This window comes from Harmonia axyridis, chromosome 1 (assembly GCF_914767665.1).
Source record: "Harmonia axyridis chromosome 1, icHarAxyr1.1, whole genome shotgun sequence".
Lineage (NCBI taxonomy): Eukaryota > Metazoa > Arthropoda > Insecta > Coleoptera > Coccinellidae > Harmonia > Harmonia axyridis.
Window position 1 is genome coordinate 43,854,930 of NC_059501.1, and position 18,354 is coordinate 43,873,283.

At 33.5% G+C, this 18,354-nt stretch overlaps 1 protein-coding gene and 1 non-coding gene across 2 annotated transcripts in view; both read right to left on the reverse strand.

The window, feature by feature from the left end:
- LOC123671460 (probable ATP-dependent RNA helicase spindle-E) overlaps positions 1-18,354 on the reverse strand; it is a 74,468-nt gene that overhangs the window by 26,612 nt on the left and 29,502 nt on the right. Inside the window, exons 7-8 of the mRNA XM_045605317.1 lie at positions 14,924-15,081; positions 7,016-7,182 (exon numbers count right to left, since the gene is read on the reverse strand). Of these exons, the coding sequence (XP_045461273.1) occupies positions 7,016-7,182; positions 14,924-15,081 (325 nt within the window). The remainder of the gene's footprint in view (positions 1-7,015; positions 7,183-14,923; positions 15,082-18,354) is intronic.
- On the reverse strand, positions 16,184-16,257 carry Trnat-agu. The gene has a single exon. It is a non-coding gene; the product is annotated as a tRNA-Thr (tRNA).

Here is an 18,354-nt window from a genome sequence, read left to right on the forward strand (position 1 = left end):
AAGTTCAAAAACTACCATATTTAATGTAATACCTATACATTCACAGCAATACAAACGATTGAAACATTCGCTTATTATTTTTTTCAAGGCTCCGCAATATTCGAATTTTTAGCCGAAAATTATGTCTTAGGACTGGGGTAGTTACTGATGAACAATTCGAGGTCCTAACGAATATTTTTGGGCCGACCAATCGGAAACGAACACGATGGTCGATTACATTCAACAACTCATACATTATAATTACAATATACAGGGTGTTTCAAGGTCGACTGCCTTTTAGACGTTTCTGAAAATTCGGAATATGACATTGTTCATGATGCCCGATTCAGCCAAAATATTTTCGAAGCTCCGGCACTTCCGGTTATACAAGAAATGAAAAAAATGTTTCCAAAAAAAACTTTTTTTTCATGTTATGTATTAGATACTACCAAAAGATTTCCATTCTCAATATCTCTTTCCTAAAATTATTGCGTTAGTCCTTATAGTAATTATAATCATGTTCGGACATTACCCTTATTTTTCTCTGTAGAATCCAACGCAATCATAAAAAATAGGGTTCTAATTTGAAAATCGAAAGTTATTTCCTTCACAATTTTTGGCACAATATTTGAAACACGGAAACACCCTGTGATGATATTTCTCAAGTTCAAGATATGCACGATATTCCTACATCATTCTAGTTCGAGAAAGTGAATCGAGTATCCGCACAGGATATTCACAGTAAAAACCATTCACCTAAGGTGCTTTCCAGCCAACGTCAAGAGCTCCTCGTACAGCTCCGAAGCGTACCGAAGCGCACTTGTAGTGTTCCAGTCAGCGTTGCCAGGTCGACAAGCCTAAAATATAGTACCGCGTGTTTAAACTTATTGTATTTTATCGTACATATTATCGTATCCCACTGATTTTTATCGTACACATTCGAAATAAAGGAAATTTGTGCGAGAATATGACAATTTGTGGAAAAGGATGAAAAAAACAAGCAATGTATCGAATAAGTAATATATTTTTTATTTAAACGAAACGGTTAATGAATAATTAATTAATTATCAGACAAGATCAGAGAACCTGTATTTTCCTATTCACAGATTGTCGGTATTTTCACTTTATTCAGAATACACCTTATTCTAATGTCTCTTATGGTTAAATTTTACTTCATGAATAGGATAGATAGTAGAGATGCGTACAGATTCGAAAATAAAACAAGAAATTTCTTAAGGAAATCGTGAAAGAATGGATCGAATTTTACTTATAACATCGTGAAAATTGTTTCTGTTATTTTTTTTTTTTTTCAGAAATTACTCATTTCCATACAAGTTCTTTTCCCAAATAACTCAGAATATTGCAAAAAACATGCAATCGTCGACAAAGATGTAAAAGAAACCGAATAAAAAATACCCAAATACAAAATTCTTTGAATATGGGTGTTCGAGGTACTAGATACGTTTCGAAATTGAATCTGAAATACTAATGAAAAATACGTTTTTCGGCAACCGTCCGGGAAGTGCTCACTTCCCGGATGCTTTTTGTCTGAGAAAGTAGCATTTCCCGGCCTAGTCCGGAAAGTACGTACTTCCCGGACTAGGCCGGAAAAGAATCATAGAATCCATAGCAAACGAGATAACGGCTGACAGTTCATATGAAATTAGTTGTCAAAAATTTGCATGTTTTTTGATCGCAATCGTAATAAAATATGGAAAGCAGCAGCGATAGTGTTATTTTACATGGTTGCCGAAAAAATATTGTACGCACCACGTCCGAAAATGGTTTTTTTGGACTCACAGACTTCCAGGACTCGCTTACGCTCGTCCTGGAATTTTGTCTATTCGTCCAAAAAAACCCTATTTTCCGGACTTGTTACGTAAATTACTATTTTCGGCAACCGTCCGGGAAGTGCTCACTTCCCGGACGCTTTTTCTCTGAGAAAGTAGCATTTCCCGGCCTAGTCCGGAAAGTACGTACTTCCCGGACTAGGCCGGAAAAGAATCATAGAATCCATAGAAACCGAGATAACGGTTGACAGTTCATATGAAATTAGTTGTCAAAAATTTGCATGTTTTTTGATCGCAATCGCAATAAAATATGGAAAGCAGCAGCGATAGTGTTATTTTACATGGTTGCCGAAAAAATATTGTACGCAACACGCCCGAAAATGGTTTTTTCCGGACTTGTTACGTAAATTACTATTTTCGGAAATAATTCAAGGATCCTATTATTAAATGATACCTATACATATACTTAGGGTTGAAGTTTGTAAGTACGATTTCAAGTAACAAATTTATTTTGATAATTATATTTGACTTCAATAGTCTTTCTGAATTAAAATTAATTAACGCCCTGTTTACTGGAACTTCCAGTAAACAGGGCGTCGAGTCGAGCCCTCGCGTTACCTTCCCCTTTCCTCTGAAGCACCCCACGCATTTTGGAAGCTTCGAGCCCTGACAGGTGTGAGAGAGAAACAAGACCGTTACTTCGCATAAAGTACGAGAGAGCTGTAGAACGCTGGTTTGCTTACGTTGAATTTGACAGTTTCGTTTTGGCGCGTTCCACTCATAGCAAGGGCTCGAAGCTCTAGTGCGCCGAGCCCCGGGGTGACACGCACCTGACTGGAAAGCAGCTCATATAGTGACGGGAAATTCTCTCTTCTTTTCGGTTTTCTCTTAATATTTTGAAAACTATAAGGACTAACGCAATAATTTTAGAAAGTATTATCTAATACATAAAATTAAAGAAAGTTTTTTTTGGAAACATTTTTTTCATTTCTTGTATAACCGAAGTGCCGGATGAAAAATAGAATCGGCTAAGTTGTTGTATGTCAGCTCTAGAATTTACTGAGTCATGGATACTTATTTGTTACAAATAAGTATCCATGACTCAGTAAATTCTAGAGCTGACATACAACAACTTAGCCGATTCTATTTTTCCTTATTAAAAACAAATACCCAACTACGGAATAATAATAAAACAAAATAAAGATTTCTAGCCCCTATCGACTTCATTACTTCAGCGCATCACATACATACGTCTAAGTTTTTTACCCTAATTGTTTCGAGTCCGCTGTTCCTTTGATTTCACCTCCGTCTGTCGGCATACTATCTATGCATCGGTCGCATTGTTTGTCCCCGGTTTTTAATATACATATTATGATTTCTTTACACGTAAAATATTTGAGAATTGATTTAAATTTTAATAAGATGATTTTGGGAAGATACATTTGTCTAGCTTGTAAGTACTTTGTTTGTACCTATATGTGTTATATTACTTTTTATTTTTACTCTTATTTTAAACTAAAAATGTTTTGAATTTCATAATGCTTCTTTGTATATATAAATTATACCAGACCATCCTTTCTGTGATATTTTCTAGTCAATAACTTTTAGTTATGCTCATCTTTCCTTTATTTTGTAAACACCTTCATCAATGTTGCAAATGATGTTTTCCGTAAATTTTGTAGAGCCCTGAGGATGGAAATAAATTTTTCCGAAACGTCGGCGAACTAACAGAGTATCATTTTCCTGTTTCTCTGATCCTACACCACCAATCTATAGTGAAAACCATAAATTAAGGTCATCATGGAGGACCCGTATCAGAATGTTTCAATCGCCTGAGTGCCTTCGTTGGGGATATACAGGGTGATGTTCATCTTATGAGTGAAATATCACTGTTAAATAACTCCTTAACTAATCGACAGAATAATTTCAAATTTTGAAGTTTTGTCACCCTTTCCTATCGTCTTCCTTAAATATTTCTGAATTCGAGTAAATCAGATCCGGACTAGGAAAATTTCAGACTTTTCCTATTTTCGTGAATATTGTGTGTTCATCGCTCAGAAGCTAGCTATAAGAATAATGTTTTATATGAAATACAGAGAATCATGTAGGGGTATATTCAGAAGACATAATATACTGACTGCCCCTGGTTTATATATCTATAAACTCTTGTTATTTTTGTTTAAGAACAATTCCTATTTTCAGGATTGTAAAAATGTGAATCCTACCAGGTGAATGATTGAATATCTATTACCTATTCACAGACTAACGAGTACAGAGCGTAATAATTACTATATGAGTATGAAACTGTTCAATCATTTACCTAGAAAAATAAGATCCATTAAAGAAATTAAACTCTTCAAAAGACAATTATTCGAACTGTTAATTAAATGTGAACCATATTCTTTAAATGAATATATAGACTTTTGTCATGTACAAATATCCTAGATATATTAGTTCATTGATTTATTTTTTTGTAAAGAATTTGTGACTTGTTTTCATTTTGTAATGTACATACAATTCTGGAAATAAATACCTATTATTATTATTATTATTATTGGATCCCCCTGTACGTGAGCATTATGATTTTTTCCCATTTTCGGAACCACAAAGAATCAATTCATTATAAAAATTCTAAATCTCTGCTTGGCACGGTCAAACAAGGTGATCAATAAACATTCCCATTGCTATCGCTTAAATTTTCAAATTTTGTGATGTTATTCTTGACATAAACTAAACATCGGTAGATAAAAAGAGAAGGAATAGTAATTACTTTATATTTGATGAAGATTGGTTTGCAGGAAGCCGGTATTCTAATCTGAAAACTCATCCGAAGTACACGTTTTCGGGACAGAAGTATCCTATGGACATTATCTGTATTTCCTCATTAAATTATAATACAGTTTAGATGGAAATGAAAAAGGCTATAGTAGACACCGAGTACAGATTTTAGAGGAAGTGAGTCCTTAATTCTGCTCAGCTTGTAGTACGCCCTATTTAACCTCGCACTGATGTGGTCAATGTGACCGCACTTTAGTTTTTCATCAACGTGGAGACCCAAAAACTTGACACTTTATTTAGAATCAACGACGACATTATCGTAACTGAAAGACAGAGGGAAGTTCATACCTGTAATATTGAAACAAATCCACTCAGTCTTCTCCAAGTTGACCACGAGAGCATTCTGTCGACACCATTCACCGACCAATTGTTTCATTATGAAGGAACATTTGCCCAATAATTCTACGAGAGTCCGAACAGAAAGGAGGTGTCGTCGGCAAATATGGTTATCAGTTCGGCTAAGATATGACCAGGTAAGTCATTAATGAAGAGAATAAATATGAGTGATCCTAGAATAGATCCCTGTGGAACCCCTATATCAGAATCAAATAGCCCGACCAGCACTCATCGATTCTAACGATCACACTTCTGTCAGTTAAAAAATAATAAATCCAATCAAAGAAAATGCCCCGAAAACCTAAGTTGAAAAGTTTTCTGATGATGAACTTAAAAATAAGAGAATCGAATGCACGAGACAAGTTGAAGAACAACCCAGCTAGGTATAATCCGTCATCCAGACATTTGTAGACATATGTAATCGACCAAGGACATCGCAGTTGTTTGTGTTGAAAATCCCCTCCGGAAGCCATGTTGATTCCGATTTAGAATTTTATGCTTATTAAGGAAATTAAGTATACCATCATAAAAAATTTCTTCAGCGGTAACTTCATCGAATTATTATTTTTCAAAGCGTTTATTGCATGAATTTGAAAGATTCGGCCCATAGAGATCATCAAGATTTTTGCGAGCATAAGTTGTGAAATAATCACCAAAAGCAGAAGTCACAGCTCTGAGATATGTACATATCGAACCATTGATATTTAGCCTACATCTTAGAATTTATAGCTCTAGATGTCACATCGTTTGCAATTTTCCAAACAGTTTTGTTTACATTTGAGGAATCAATTAATAAATTTTCGTGATACGCTAACTTTGCATCTTTCAACATTGTATTATAAGTTTTCTTTTTCTTTTTGTAAATATCAATTAGATCCTCAAAATTAGTGTTTTTATCTAACCGGCACAAGTTTTTCAAATCGTCGCCGCAAGATTTTATTTCAGGCGTTACCCATTTCACAGCATCATTTTTTAAATAATTTTTTTTCTTTAGGCAAACTTCGTTGATACAAGAAATTATATTATTTATAAGATATAGAAGCATTTGTCAATGTTTGATATATCATATATTTCACTGAAGGACCCGTGATCAATCAAAGCACAAAGCTTGAACATATTTATGAGAGAATAATATCTTATCATACGATAATGGTTTCGCTTGTAGATTTCTTCAGTAGTAACAGGATAACAATAAGTGAGCTGAATCGCCTGATGGTCGCTAATGTGCGGAAAGTACGAATATCTCAATTAAGAATATAAAGTAGGACACGAGATCATTTAAATAAAAATTTCGGGATTGAAATGGATATTTTCACATATATTTATTTCTCTTAATAAATATTTTTCATCAGATTTCCATCAGCTGAAGAAGAGAAAAAAGTTCACTTAATGATTTATGCAATAAAGTTAATCTACATACATCAAACTTATTAATGTTATTTTAGTATTTGTCAGTGTAATAAAAAAGCATAGATAATACATTTTTCAAAATTATTTTTACCAAAAGCAAGTGTAGGCTTATGCTAATACAAATGAAATTGTGCATCAGCTCCGGTGAAGTGAGGCGGATAGTGTGCGATACATGTTATTATATTCATGATGAAACGTAACAACGTCAATACCGCATGACTAACTACGTGAAGAGGGACTAGATATTCAAAAGAACAGTTATGTACCGATTTCCTAAATCAACAAGTGTAGAGTTAGATCCTCGGAATAAATAGTTTTAAAGTTCACTCTCGGATTTTAACAATCAAATCCCTAACAAGGATAGCCCGTCATGAGAATATTAAACTAACAGATAGGACTAAGTTGGTCACGTGAATTTCCTGCGCCAATGACTCGCGTAAGGAAATGGCGACGTCATGACGTTCGGTTGACTTTTATTGACCATTCGATCCTATATCTAGAAACTGGAAAAAAAAGTTCTGAATTTTTTATTTTATCAAAGCACTTTAGCAGAGATCGACTTCTGGACGTTCAACTTTCCCTTCCATTATCGGTGTCATCCTCATTCTTTTTCATCTCCTAGTGATATTACCAAAGTATCTTAGGTAATGAAATATACTTACATCATAGAATTCCTTAGGAACTAATCTGTATACTCGACCACTTTTAACACGCCCAGCCCTACCGGCTCGCTGATCACAATTGACATGTGATGCCCATTCCAAATGTAAACTTGAGAATTTTGTGATTTTATCAACAACCATTGTTTTCGTCAAACAAAAGTCAACAACTGAAAAAAAAAAAAAATAATAACATCTATAATGACGACTTATTCGGTGAAAATTTTATTATACAGGGTCTTTCACGAGGAACCTCACCCATATTTATACGGGAAACTACTGAACGTATTTTCATGAAATTCAGCACTTATAAGTATTTCACGATGCTGATGAAATCTAAAATATTTTCAAGGCATGAGAACCTCCGGTTTTTCCGGAAATGACGTCAACTTCCGTTTTTCAAATTAGAACACCATTTTTTTATTGCAGAAATAGATTCCTTAGAAAATTTCAAGTTATTTTGATGTAACATTTTTCAGTTTTGGTTGGAAAATTCTCTCTGAGCGGGAAAATTGGGAAAAAAAATTGAAAATAGAGCTCCGCTGAAACAAGAATAACTTCGAGGTTTTTGGATGGAAAATTTTCATTTTTGGGATTTTTCAAGATGTAAGATTGATGTATCCACTTTAAGAATCGAAATCGCGATTCATGATACAGGGGGTGAAAAAATCGCTTTCAAAGTTAGGGATGACAAAATCGTGAAAAATCAATTTTTTCAAATTAGAAACCCATTTTTTTATGGCAGATATTGAATCTACGTTAAAAAATAATATGAGTGTATGCATCACACCCTTGCCCTAAAGTGGATATTTTCTGAGTTATTCACAAAAAACTGTTTTTCATCTTGAATTTTCAGCTATTTCTTTTCCCTTCACGCCAAAAAGATGAAATTTTCAGGAACTGTTATTTGAACCATGTTGTAGATTTTTCACCCCTTTTTGAAACCGACTTCAAGTTACTATTAGGAGAACCATGGCAAACTTTATTACATTCTCCATGAAGTAGAATGAGATTTAAATAATCTTCATTGGTAAAATTAGGCATAGTGATCGATTTTATAACTTAATACGAATTATCACCAAATTAATAGTAAACACAAAATGCTACTGAATAAAGAGGAATTTGGCAGATGTAATTAATGATATCTATCATTAAAAAAAAAGAATGTAAAACATGGTAAGTTTTTGCATATGGTTCATAAGGAATTATTTATTTATCACTGGAGAGAAAACCGATGGCCGATTAGTTGAAATAAAGAGGTTTCCGATACAAATTCGAATCAAAATTCGCCATCTATTTAGGAACAACCTGTAACTTTTTTCTCTTGCATATTAGGGTAGTAAAATCTAAAACATGGTTTAAGTAACAGTTCCTTAAAATTTCATCTTTTTTGCGTGAAGGGAAAAGAAATAGCTGAAAATTCAAGACGAAAAACAGTTTTTTGTGAATAACTCAGAAAATATCCATTTTAGGGCAAGGGTGTGATGCATACACTCACATTATTTTTTAACGTAGATTCAATATCTGCCATAAAAAAATGGGGTTCTAATTTGAAAAAATTGATTTTTCACGATTTTGTCATCCCTAACTTTGAAAGCGATTTTTTCACCCCCTGTATCATGAATCGCGATTTCGATTTTTAAAGTGGATACATCAATCTTACATCTTGAAAAATCCCAAAAATGAAAATTTTTCATCCAAAAACCTCGAAGTTATTCTTGTTTCAGCGGAGCTCTATTTTCGATTTTTTTTTCGAATTTTCCCGCTCAGAGAGAATTTTCCAACCAAAACTGAAAAATGTTACATCAAAATAACTTGAAATTTCCTAAGGAATCTCTTTCTGCAATAAAAAAATGGTGTTCTAATTTGAAAAACGGAAGTTGACGTCATTTCCGGAAAAACCGGAGGTGCTCATGCCTTGAAAATATTTTAGATTTCATCAGCATCGTGAAATACTTATAAGTGCTGAATTTCATGAAAATACGTTCAGTAGTTTCCCGTATAAATATGGGTGAGGTTTCTCGTGAAAGATCCTGTATATTTCATATATGCGGTCAAATTTGATGTGGCTACAATGATAACTGAAATATAATTGATTTTGTGGGAAAGCACGAAGCGCAGGTTTACAAGTACAGTGCATCCCATTTTGGGTGAGACAGCCAGGTTTCTCGCTTGTTATTTAAGATAGCGCCTTGCGGTTTTCACGTTCTTGTCCTACTTTTTCGTGAAACTCAAGTTGGTCTAATCAGATTTTGCACAACTGTTTCTGTTCAAGGGATACAGGGTGATTTTGGAAATTGATACTTTTCGGACCCCTCCTTTATCTCCGAAGTTACTAGAAATAATGCTGAGCTGAAAACTACGTCTGAATCAGAATTCTGCGTAGAATCCAGTGGCGTACTCGATTTTGTTTTCGGGGTATGGTTTTGAAGATTCAACACAAACCTATATGTTTTTAATGGAACACCCTGTATATCATTACTTCGTTGAATTCGCTATTTTTTCCCTCCAAAATGATGTATGATACTATATTTAGAAATTAAAAAAAAAACACTAAAACATCAAATAATGATGATTTTTTTGTTAATGGGCAATGGATTTCCCATATAAAAAAATAATCAATTGGATAATTTTCATTTGTGATTCTCATTTATAGTAGAGTAAGCAAACAAAGATAATACACTAATCACTAACATGAAAAACAAAACGTAGGTACCTACCTTTAGCAACAAATAAATAATACAAAAATTCATATGCATTGCATAATATCTTACAGATTAAACTGTTCAAATTGCTGTCCATTTTCTCTAATACATATTATGCTGGGTGTCCCGGGAAGAATGCAACAAACGAATACCATGAATTAAGGTCATCATGGAGGACCCGTATCAAGAGGTTTCAATCGCCTGAGTGCCTTCGTTTGGGATATACAGGGTGATGTTCATCTTAAGAGTGAAATTTCACTGTTGTTTCTTTAACTAATCGACCGAATTATTTCAAATTTTGAAATTTTGTCACCTTTTCCTATCGCCTTCCTTCAATATTTCTGAATTCGAGTAAATCAGATCCGGACTAGGAAAATTTCAGACTTTTCCTATTTTCGTGAATATTGGATCACCCTGTACGTGAATATTATGTTTTTTTTCCGTTTTCGGAACCACAAAGAATCAATTCATTATAAAAATTCTAAATCTCAGCTTGGCACGGTCATACAGGGTGATCAATAAACATTCCCTTATGAGTGAAATTTTTTTAGTTCGATAACTCTTTAAGAAATCCACCTAATAATTTAAATTTTTCATGTTTTGTCGCCCTCTACTATCGCCTTCCTTCAATATTTCTGAAATCGGACTAGGAAAATTTAAGATCTTTTCTATTTTCTTGAATATCGAATCACCCTGTATGTTGATATCATGATTCTTTTTCGTTTTCGTAACCACAAAGAATTAATTCATAATAAAAATTTTGAATCTCTGCTTGGCGCCATCATTCAGGGTGATCAATAAACATTTCTCCATGAAAGAAATTTCATAGTTCAAGATATCTTGAAATTATCGGTAGAATTATTTCGAAAATTGAAGTTGTTTCACCCTTCACGAATGTCTCACCTAAATTTTCGTCAAATTATTTAAGAAAACTTTTAATCAACAAACTGGATGAAGAATATAACAAAAACAGCAAATAAATTGAAAATATTTGATCTTGAAAACAATGAATCCAAAAATAAAATATTTTCAGTTCAGCTGATATTGTTCAAAATGATATTCCTCCATTTTAATACATTTTTGAGCACGTTGATATGATATAGTTGTTTCACAGATTTCGCTATCTTATTCGGTTGTACTTCTTTCATGAGGGAATGTTTATTGGTCACCCTGTATGACGGTGGCAAGCTGAGTTTTAGAATGTTGATTATGAATCAATTCGTTGTGGTTACGAAAACGAAAAAAATTATGATATTGACGTACAGAGTGATCCAATATTCACTTCAAAATTTGAAATAATTCGGTCGATTAGTTAAAGAGTTATTCAACAGTGAAATTTCACTCATAAGATGAACATCACCCTGTATATCCCAAACGAAGGCACTCAGGCGAATGAAACCTCTTGATACGGGTCCTCCATGATGACCTTAATTCATGGTATTCGTTTGTCGCATTCTTCCCGGGACACCCTGTATAATATGTATTACGGAAAATGGATAGCAATTTGAACAGTTTAATCTGTAAGATATTATGCAATGTTTATGAATTTTTTCATTATTTATTTGTTGCTAAAGGTAGGTACCTACGTTTTGTTTTTCATGTTAGTGATGAGTGTATTTGTTTGCTTACTCTACTATAAATGAGAATCACAAATGAAAATTATCCAATTGATTCTTTTTTTATATGGGAAATCCATTGCACATTAACAAAAAAATCATCATTATTTGATGTTTTAGTGTTTTTTTTTTAACAAGTCTGAACATAGTATCATACATCATTTTGAAGGAAAAAAAAATAACGAATTCAACGGAGTAATGATATACAGGGTGTTCCATTAAAAAATTTATAGGTTTGTGTTGAATCTTCAAAACCATACCCCGGAAAAAAATTGAGTACGCCACTGGATTCTACGCAGAATTCTGATTCAGACGTAGTTTTCAGATCAGCATTATTTTTAGTAACTTCGGAGATAAAGGAGGGGTCCGAAAAGTATCAATTTCCAAAATCACCCTGTATCCCTTGAACAGAGACAGTTGTGCAAAATCTGATTAGACCAACTTGAGTTTCACGAAAAAGTAGGACAGGAACGTGAAAACCGCAAGGCTCTTTCTTAAAAAGCAAGCGAGAAACCTGGCAGTCTCACCCAAAATGGGATGCACTGTAGATGTATTTCATTCAAAGCGTACACATGCTAATGCGCGAATGAAATGCACGTACTTGTAAACGCGCATTGTCAAAACGCACCTTGAGCGTTTGTCATTTGAACCTGCTCTAAGAGAATTTTTTGAAATGTATCGGGTGGTCCAAATTAGTTGTCTAGTGAGAGGATCTAAGAATCGTTTTGAGTTAAAAACAATGAATGGCACATTTTCGGGCTCGATTCTTGAGAAAATTAATTTGGTGAAAATCGCAACCTATAAGTTCAACTGTTTTCAAGTTATAAGGTAATAGAAATTTGGAAAATGGCGTGAAATGAAAAGTTCTCATAACTTCTTTATTATTGGCGCTATTAACATGTAACAAAAACATTCTACGGGAACTTTTTTTAGTTTAATCGATTGGTGTGATAATCTATTTTTATTGCCATTAGTTTTGAAGTTATAATACAAACTTCTGTTTTTCAAATGTAAACCATAACCATTCATATTATAAATAAAATCGCTCAATTTCTCTCTTTACCGAAATATATAAAATGATATAAATCAAAATTAAACCAGAAAAGACGAAGATAATCAGAAAAAAGAATAGATTTTCAAAGATGGAAACTAGAACTGGACTCTAGATTGACGGAATGACCTATAGAATCTTTAAAGGAATTAATTGAAGAAATCAATGATACAAGGAACTTGGTGGAGAGAGAATATTATATTAAAATAAGAACTGGAAATGACTGAATAAACAGGGAGTATATTGAACTGGTCAAAGAACGGGATAAAAGCTATGTTAGGTAGAAAAAGGTAAACAATGAACATACAAAGGAATTGTTCACTGAGCTGAAAGATCGAGTGAATAAACTGCGAAACGAACTGCAAACAAGGTGTATAGGAAGAAAACTAAATAGCGCACATGGAAATAGCAAGAAGATATGGAAAATTTTGAATGAAACTTGTGTAAGACAGAAGACTAGACATTATGTGCCTGAAAAGGTTGAAAACCTCAATGGAAAGATATTAACTGATAATGCAGATATAGTTGAGGAGTTAACATTTCACCTAAGAGGTCTTGAATAGGCATCGAAGACACTAATTTCTAGTAGAATTGAATCAAAGGAAAAATATAATCCTAAAAGTATATTCTTAAAACCAGTAGAAATGACGAAACTTCATAACACAGTGGTCGAACTGAGGAATTCTACACCTAGATATGACAACATAAAAAAAGACATAGTTGAGCTTTTTGAAATAATAGGCGATAAAATGCTGACCATGATCAACAGAATTTTAACAAATGGTATAGTTCCTGAAGAACTAAAAATTGTCAGGGTGGTGCCAGTATGGAAAAAAAGGAAAAAGATGTGATTTGAATATCTAGAGGTTTATATCAATACTTTCGAGTTTCTCTAAAATAGTTGAAAAGTTAATCAAAACAAGAATGATGGACTCTATTCAAGAAACGATCAAATTTGACGGGAATCAGTATGGCTTCCAGAAAAAAAAGTAATACTTTAACAGCTACAGTAGACCTGATCGAACATGTGCTAAAGGAAATGAACCAGAACAAATATATTGCTGTTGTGTTAATAGACTTCAAGAAGGCGTTTGACACGGTTGACATACAACTGGCTGTTGGAAAAGCTTGACAAAATGGGCTTCCGTGGAGTGTGCCAGAGCCTGCTGAAGACATACTCAATGGGTAGAACACAGTTTACTGTACTGGATGGTTATGGAAGTCACAAGAGAGAGTTGAGGGTAAGGGTGGCCCAAGGATCTGTATTGGGACCAATCATGTATGTTCTTTATGTTCACAGCTTAAGATTCCTAAATTTGTATTCTTAATATCTTATGTATGCTGATGACACTGTTTTGCTCCTATCAGATGCTAATTCCGAAAATTCAAAACGTGATATTAACTGTAATATGCAGAAAAACTATGAATGGCTGTCTCAAAATAGACTAAGTATAAATACCGATAAGACTGTCTGCATGGTAATGAAACAAAAAGTCCTGTGATCTAGAAATATCAATAAATAACATAAAATTGAAAGAATTTAAAGAATATAAATACCTAGGATTAGTACTGGATAATAAATTGACTTGTAACAGTCATGTAACTATTGTGATATCGAGGATCTCTCCCTTGATAGGTGCTATAAGGGGTTGTCCATTAATCACGTGAGGCTTGAAAGGGGGGGAGGGGTTTGATAAAAATCACGAAAATATCACAAGGGGGAGGGGGGGGGGCGGTGTAGTAAGATATCACGTGTATTTATTTTTTCGTCAAACGCGCGATTTTTAAACAAATATTAAGCGGCACGGCGCGGCGCGGCGTGTAGTGACCTTGACTACATTAAATATATTCATGTACTAGTACAATACATGTTTTTCCTATGATTACACTCTTCGTTTATTATTATTGTTATGGCAATCAAAAAAAACTTGCAACCTAGTGTAGACATTTTTATTATGGTCCTTAATTTCAGAAGAAAGATTATAGTTTATACCTGTATTTAAATTAAGATAATATTCAGAAAATTTTAAGATTCGTTGTAGGTAATAAAAATACACGTGATGTTGAGAAGGGGGTGGGGGGTGGTCTTAAACCTCACTACGTATCACCAATGGGGGAGGGGGGGTTAAAAAATGCTAAAAAAAGATCACGTGATTAATGGACAACCCCTAAGGAGATGTTCTCACTTACTTGATATTCAAAGTAAATATCTGTTGTATAATGGTTTCATAGAACGGTATATCAGCTATTTAATACCCTGCTGGGGAAACGCACTCACTTATGTTATATGTTATATCAAGAAGTTATGAGAACTTTTCATTTCACGCCATTTTTGAATTTTCTCTAATAACTTGAAAATAGTTGAACTTATGAGGTTGCGGTTCTCACCCAATTAATTTTCTCAAATATCGAGCCCGAAAATATGCTCTTTTTCCTCTCACTAGACAACGAATTTGGGACACCCAATACAGTGCCAATTACTAATATCGGTGGATATGATAATAAAGATCAAAGATAAAGATAGAATAATTAATCTTACCATAAGTCACATCTGGGACAGTAATTGAACTTTCAGCAATATTTGTTGAGAGAATAATTTTCCTTAATGGTGGTTTCATTGGTGCAAAGACTCTGGCTTGGTCATCGTTAGGAAGAGAAGAATGTAAAGGTATTATATCCCACTTGAGATCTAAAGTACTGCAGAAAAAATATAAATTGATATCAGACTATTTCATTGAAAAATCTAAAACTAAAAAATCATTCAGCAGGGTTTTAACGCGGGGACAATAATAAGTTATGTTTCTACAAAATTTCCAAAAGAATAACTAGTCCTGACACTCGTTTTACTTTGTACTTTTGTATTAATCAAACTTGTCACATAACGTAACAGTAAGCTCTGAATATTATATTTATAATAATATTATAAATTCTTTGGGCGAGTTAAGTTTTCAACAAAAAAAAAACATAATTTGAATAGTATTTGTATTTCTCTAATTCTGTGGTTATTCCATTCATTCTTCCACATCTTGTAGAACAAAATCGTGCGAGAATATATCAGAAACGCACAGTTTTCATGGTTATATTTGATTATTATATGTTGGTACTCCAAACTTTCCGCCACGGCTTTATCTGTCAATTTATCAATTTGCCTTAAAGATATCAGTTCTGCCAACCAACATTTTTCAATGCAAATATCACTAAATGATATTTATGGAAATATTTCATAAATTTCAATAAAAATGCAATGAATTAGGGAAAATAATGTATAATACGCGAACAGAAGGCACATTCTACCACTCGTTCATTCAAAAACTCGCCACTTCGTGGCTCGTTTTTGAATTTTGAACTCGTGGAAGAATATCAATGCCTTCTGCACTTGTATTATAAATAACTATTAAGGGATTTAAATAGGAACAATATTAATGGTTGATATGAAAATATAATAGTTGTAGGGAAATGGTGTCAATTCCATGATCAAATAAAAATTTTCATGTATAAAAAAGCGCACTCCTTCAGGCGGAATTCATTTTTCCATATATCTACCATCGCAGCAGTTGAAGAAGCATTTACTTGAACATTTTAAGCAAATTGGTTTTATACATTTAAAATATAAAACAATCAAGTTTTAATTCAGGTCACACGAAAGTACTATGAAAATAATTCCACAATAATAGACTAACTTTTAACATTTTAAACTATTTTCTGCTGAATATTAAAAATTTCAGATAATTAGAAAAATTGGTTAATGTTTGAAATTAATTAAAATAGCATAATATTTTATGGCTAACAGACAAAGTACCGTCTCGAGCGGGACTTGAACCCGCAACCTCCGAATCACTAGTCCAGCGCTCTCACCAACTGAGCTATCGAGGAAGTTGAAAGTTCCAACCGCATATTGAGGAACCACCCGAGAAGGTACTTTTTCCGGAATCAGAAAATTGTTTGTCAGCCATCAAAAATAATGCTTTTATTATGTGCTTGAATGATAATTCACTAGTCAAAAAAATCAAGCGACCAAGATAATCACAATTTTTGTGAAAGAAAGAATATCTCCTAGTGTTATTGAAATTTCAACAGCAACTCCATTCTCCAGAATATGTGAAAATGAGCTCATAACATCAAATCATTATGAAAAATCGGCATCTGGCGTTATGACTCATCCAAATCGAGTTATTTTCTGTCTGAGATTTACAGTTGAAGAATCTGTACATTAAGTTAATTTCGGATGTTATTAGAGAGGGCGCCACAACACGGCAACGAAATTATCGGCGAGGGATGCGGGGGAAAGAGGACTGAAAAGACATTGGTTAGGCATCTTCCCAAGTAATCAAGTCCTTATTTGCGAGACTTATAACTTTTATCAGGAGAGTCATAGAGGTCTCAAACCTTTTGCATAATATTCCTCAATAGTCCAGTAGATAAATAAATTTTACCTGGAAAAAATTCCGAACTTAATGAAACTTCTACAGGGCAGCCGAAGAACCTCAACATTTCCGGACTTTTTTCAGTTTTTTTCTCATAACCTCTGAACTAAGTAGTTTTCGACCGAAACGTTCATTTTTGAAGTTATAGATCATTAGATAGCAAAAAAAGTGGGGTCTGCTGGAAAAAAGTGCGAAAATGTTGAGGTTCTTCAGCCCCTCCTCAAGTTAGCACAGGGTTCTTATGTTGGATAACTTGCACCCCCAAACAACCTGTCGAAGTTCGGAATTTTTTCCAACAAACCTCACTTTTTTGACTGTATTTCAATTGATATTGGGTTTACGAAAAAGTCTGCGAATACAAAATTGTAGAGAATATAATGGTCTACAACTTTGAAAATGAAAGTTCTGGTCGAAAACTACTTAGTTTAGAAGTTAAGAGCACAAAACTGAAAAAAGTCCGAAAATGTTGAGGCTCTTCGGTTAGCACAGGGTCCTCGTTAGCACAGGGTTTACGAAAAAGTCTGCGAAAACAAAATTGTAGAGAATTTAATGGTCTACAACTTTGAAAATGAACGTTCTAGTCGAAAACTACTTAGTTTAGAAGTTATGAGCACAAAACCGAAAAAAGTCCGAAAATGTTGAGGTTCTTCAGCCCCTCCTCAAGTTAGCACAGGGTCCTTTTGTTAGATAACTTGACAGAGTCATCCCACAACACCCTCGAACAATCTGTAGAAGTTTCATCAAGTTCGGAATTTTTTCCAGCAAACCCCACTTTTTTTGCTTTGACTACTGGACTATAAATTTGATCGACTATATCTCAATTGATATTAGGTTTACGAAGAAGTTTGTGAATACACAATTATAGAGAATTTAATGATCTACAACTTTAAAAATGAACGTTTTGGTCGAAAACTACTTAGTTTAGAGGTTATGAGCAAAAAACTGAAAAAAGTCCGGAAATGTTGAGGTTCTTCGGCTGCCCTGTAGAAGTTTCATTAAGTTCGGAATTTTTTGCAGGTAAAATTTATTAATTATTCCTATTTATGATAATCTAAATAATTAAAATTTTTGGTGGCCAGCAAGGTCTCCGTATTTAACACCATTAGAATTTTATCTTTTGGTCACATTTAAATAATAACTTTATTTACCCAACAGGAAAGTTTCCAGTAACAGGGTAACAAATGTGAATGTGAATTCCTTAAAAAACAAAACTCCAAAATAATAATAGATAAAAAGAAAAAAAAACACAAAATACACAACTATAATAACTTAATATTAATCTTGTTAGCACAATCACAATAATTTATCACTTTAAAAATATTGAAAAAATGAAAAAAAAACGCCATTTAATCCGGAGTTCTTCAATTATCTGGAGTTCACAGATTCTCGTAGATAGGCACTTGGTTTATTTGCCGTATGAAACTGAATTTTTTGACGATTTTTATAATTTGATAAGAAATTTAAATTTCATATTATATATTTTTCAGAGGAAAAAAATAAGTAATTTTATTTGATTTTATTTGTTATAGAAATTTTTTGGTTTATT